The sequence below is a fragment of the Parus major genome, chromosome 3, assembly GCF_001522545.3.
Source record: "Parus major isolate Abel chromosome 3, Parus_major1.1, whole genome shotgun sequence".
In the NCBI taxonomy this organism is placed as follows: Eukaryota; Metazoa; Chordata; class Aves; order Passeriformes; family Paridae; genus Parus; species Parus major.
The window spans coordinates 58,268,002-58,272,689 of NC_031770.1; the positions used below are offsets into that span (position 1 = coordinate 58,268,002).

General features: G+C 41.2%; 2 protein-coding genes across 2 annotated transcripts in view; both read left to right on the forward strand.

Annotated features, from left to right (window-relative positions):
* The window catches only part of LOC107202001 (vascular non-inflammatory molecule 2-like), an 11,132-nt gene extending 10,584 nt beyond the window's left edge, over positions 1-548 (forward strand). Inside the window, exon 5 of the mRNA XM_033512781.1 lies at positions 393-548. Within this exon, the coding sequence (XP_033368672.1) occupies positions 393-421 (29 nt within the window). The 3' untranslated portion in view covers positions 422-548. The remainder of the gene's footprint in view (positions 1-392) is intronic.
* A 1,800-nt stretch (positions 549-2,348) lies between these two features.
* Positions 2,349-4,688, forward strand: part of LOC107201269 (pantetheinase) — a 14,360-nt gene continuing 12,020 nt past the window's right edge. The window contains exons 1-3 of the mRNA XM_019005880.2: positions 2,349-2,388; positions 2,878-3,140; positions 4,570-4,680. Of these exons, the coding sequence (XP_018861425.1) occupies positions 2,349-2,388; positions 2,878-3,140; positions 4,570-4,680 (414 nt within the window). The remainder of the gene's footprint in view (positions 2,389-2,877; positions 3,141-4,569; positions 4,681-4,688) is intronic.

The following is a 4,688-nucleotide window of genomic DNA, read 5'->3' on the forward strand; positions in this document are numbered from 1 at the left end:
ATTATCATTGTCCTCTATCCTCTGCCTTGAGTTCAAGGCAGCTTTATTTCTGCCTTGATTTTCCTGGTTGTATTCATACAGTAAGTCCACCTTGCCAATTTATTCTGCCATTTCCCCAAATCCTCTAGAACAAGATCTCTTTTAAGATAGAAATGTAGTTTTTCTCAGACTTCCTGCTAGCTCCAGTTGAGACTGGAGCTCTCTCCACTAGATCAGCATTACTGAATATATTATTTTGTGTTTGCCATACAAGAGTAGTGCTTTAATGATGCTCCTGCTTATTTTACTTTTTCATAAACAGGTGCTAACTGATGGACGTCTGATAAGTCGGAATGCTACATCACAGGCAGTTTTGACTGTAACACTCTTTGGGAGGTGGTATGAAAAGGATCCTCCAAGCACAGATCAAGCTTCACCATGATTTCACTGCAGATCCTTCAACCTTTCATCTCCTTGTTTCTGTAATGTCAATTAATCACATATAATGGTAAATAATACTAATATTCACAATTAAAATGGCATTCTATTTCTCAAGTAGCTTTATCTAACAGCATAGTCACTGCACTTTCATTTATTGACTTGATTTTGCAGCAAAAGTCAATACTCTGCTGTACTGATTTTATTTCTATATCATAGACTTGGTTGGCAGAGGCTTGGCCTTAACACTGGGAACAATAGAAAATAAATTCCTCTGACTTTAATGGTGTAGGATTCAGTGGGTTGTGCCCCAATGAAAAGCACTTTTTAATTATTGGAAAATTTTGGTGGAGTATTAGCAGCCATTTCCACAACCCTGTTGCCACCCCATTTCTGAACAGGCACTTTTGTAAACAAGAGATTACCAGAAGCTTTGAAGATTCTAATTTCAGTTGAAAAGTAAAGCAAGCTTTGAAAACATGTACCTTCAAAAACCAGTTATTCAGCTCAGCACACTGTAATATGTTACCATACTATGATAGGCACTTCATGAGGGAGGAGTCTGCTTTAATCTTCTGACTACATTTTTAGGATGTAGAAAATCTCCCTAGAATTGTTGATAATTGTTTGTATCCCAAATGCTCAAAGCAAGCAATTTCTCAGGAGCATGTTCTGTCATCCCATGGAATGGTTGCTCCCACCAGTGAGCAGGAGAGTTGGGACTGTTGGGCAGGTGTTGGGTAAGGGGAGTGAACAGCTGGAGCAGGTGGGACACGCTGGCACTTGTGCAGATGTGGGCCCTGCAGACTGCACTCCTTAGGCAAGTGGACTGGATTANACTAAATTACTGAGAACTGCTAATGACTGACATAAGTTTTAATTAAAATTAAGTGTGAAGGTAGTTAAATGGTTAAATATATAGCATGTCCATGACTAATTGATGAGTGAAACATTGGTTTTTTTAAAATTAGACACATCAAAGAGAAATTCAAACAATATACAGGGTTTGGGTTACTGAAAGTTGAGGACATGGCTTTTTTTGATACCAGAATATCCTGCTTCTCATTCTGCTTTCAATTTTCCACCCTATTTTGAATAGAACAAAATGTAAATTATTAACACTAGTATTTCTTTGATTTTTGGGTTTGTCTTTTACAATTGACATGTTGAAACAAAAGCACACAAACCATTTTTGTGGACAGCCAAGAAGTAGTCTCTGAGTAGATAATAAGAGGTGATGAGGTCAGTAGTTAAAATCCAGACTTCTAAATGATAAAAAATTATAAATGATAAAATGATGAATTTTAAAAACCCAGGAACTTTTAATCTTGGTTTTCCACAATTAAGGTAAGATAAAGTCTGAATTGCTAGAGTCTGTGCTGTAGAACATGATCTATCATTCAAGCAGCAGTGACAAACTAAGCTATAGCTGAGCACTGGACTTTAGACTCCTACAGCAAGCAATAAATGTTCAACCATGGAATTATAGCCGTAGTCTGCCCTTTTCACCACAGCTTTCTGCACCTGCTTGATGAGGAGCAGGTTATTTTATCTGTGAGGATATAATAACTCAATGTTTCCAAGAAGAAGAGTCACAATGGGGAGTAGAACAGGATGTGCAATTTTTTTCTGAGATATATGAAGCTAAAATTTACATTCTTTCATTGAAGGTGGAGTGTGGGGTGGCAACGTGTATAAGTAGGTCTTTATTCTAGTGCATCACACAGGTTTAGCAGAGGTGATCTGGGTGCCTCCTCACTGTTTCAAATCAGGGAATAGTGGCTTTTGGGAATATAACGCTTGCCATTAATGCCATTAGTGTCTGCCATGCCTTATTCCTGGTGCTGTATGTGTATACTGCATGGAGGTCCTCCTTGTGTGGCCCAGGCACACCTTGCAAAGCCATAGGCATTGCCACACTACAAAGGGGGATGGCTGCTGTCTTTATGGCCTGGTATGGGTACCTCAGAGGTGCTGCCAGTTTCTGGCACATGGACCCCGTTGCATCATGAAATTAATAGTACACTGCTCTTCATGCCATGGTTACAGGTCTGTGAGCTCCTGTCTGTAGGAGGAAATGAATTGATGAATTGCCTGGACCATATAATCTGCACTATCCCACAGCTCAACTCTGCTTAGCTCACCTGAGGAGCTGCAGTTCTCAGGTGCCAGTATGCCTGACGCTAAAATATTTGCTTGTGTGACACCAAGCTAGTGTCTTTCTCTGCCCAGAGATTGCTCTCCTGCCCTTTTCCAGCCCAAGGATTATCTGTTTACTGCAGAGCATGTTCCAGGTGCTGAAGGGGACTGGCAGGCACATCCCTGCAGGGGCCAATGGGAGGTCCCCAAGGCCTACCCCAAGGTGCAGGAAGCAATATGAGCAAGCACTGCAGCAGTTCTGTGTGTCTGCTTACCCTGCCATGGCTGTAGGATTGGAGATACTGCTGATGTGACCTCAAGCACTCTGGAAATGGACACTACTGACAGCACAGGTTTTGTTAATTTTTTTTCTTTCCCTAAAATACTTTAGATTTGGTCCAGCACCAGTGCAGGAACGACTCAGCTGCATGGCCAGAAATAACTCCATCTATGTGGTTGCAAATATTGGGGACAAGAAGCCGTGTGACTCCAGTGATCCCGGCTGCCCCAGGGACGGTCGCTACCAGTACAATACGGATGTCGTGTTTGACACACAGGGGAAGCTGGTGGCTCGTTACCATAAGGTAAAGTGGCCTTGGAGAGACAGGAACTAATTTTCCACTTCTTCCAAAATGTCTCAGTCGGGGAAGAGAATTAGATGCCGGTCATTGTCCACTGGCAGAGCTTTTCTTTTCTTTATAATTTAAAAGACTATCTCTGTTGCTATGAAGCATCAATGCCAAATTTTCATTTGCTGTCAGGTTTCTCAAAACAGACTGGAATGAAAAATGATTGCTCTTGTGCAATCTAGTGGCATATGGTTTTGGTCCACTTCCTCATTTCATTAGATCACTACTACCATAAATTCTGCTGCTTGAGCAGTTTCCAGTGCCAGCTTTTTACCAGACTACCACTTCATGTTCCGGGATTTCAATGTTCATCTCTATTCCATTGTAGATTAGTAGTCTGATTTCAGAGAGGCGGGACCTTTTTTCTAATGCTGCTTTGGCACAGTTTTTACACAATGGCATTTTTTTGGACAAAACTATGGCCCTAAGATGGGTGTGAAAAGAGACAAGGATATTGAAACATTTGCTCCCAATGGAAGTTTCTCTGTCAGTATTATGTGCCTACCTGCAAGTTCCATCAAAGCTGTTTATGAATCGTGTGCCAGATATCATGCCAATGTGCATAGAGTGAAGTCAGTTTATTTAATGCACTTTGGGCCCAGTATTTCATCTCGTTGTGTAGAGACAATGCCAGGATGTCTATTTGTGAGCAAACTGGGTGAGTGAAATGCTGATAGTGCAAGTCTGTCCCCCAGCCTGCCATGGCCCAGGTGCTGAATTACAAGTTAAGTAAACTTGAACTTCTTTTATGGCTTGTTGTCCATATTTACTTTCAGACCACCTGGACATTAATAAAGGACTCTTATTAAATATATATGTGAAGGAAGAAGGAAAATGTTGGAAAGCTGAAAATGTCACAAACTTTTGCTTTTCTGTTGCCTGAGATCATCTGCCTTTCCACCATCAGCACAGCCTTTGTTTTCTACTCTGCAGTGTCTCAAATACTGTCCTGTGCTTCATGCTGGTGCTCTGTACTTCCAGTGCTTTTGGGTATCTCCACACCAAGGTCACCAATTTTATCTCTTGGCACCAGATCCCCCATGCCTCTCTTACATTGCTATTTCTCTTCTGGTTGCATTTGGGTTACCAGAATATAAACTAGGTGGGGAGAGTGGAGAGATTATTCTTATGCAGATGACACCAATAGATCTGAAGGCAGCTGGCTGCTTTCCTAGCTAGATACCAGGGCAACCTGTAATATATTTTCCATATTTTGGGTAGAATGATCATACAATTTTAGCCTGATTGCCTCCTACCTGTGAGGGCTTCCAACACAGATCACAAATTTTCTCTAGTCATGCTGAACAGCTTTAGGGAATGACTCCAGGATGCATAGTTAGTAACTATGCCTCTAACTGGTTTCTCTATTTTCTTTCCCCTACAGTATAATCTCTTTCAAGGAGAAAGTCAATTTAATTATCCAAAAGAGCCAGAAGCTGTCATCTTTGAGACTCCTTTTGGGAAGTTTGGCATTTTCACTTGCTTTGACATCCTTTTCTATGA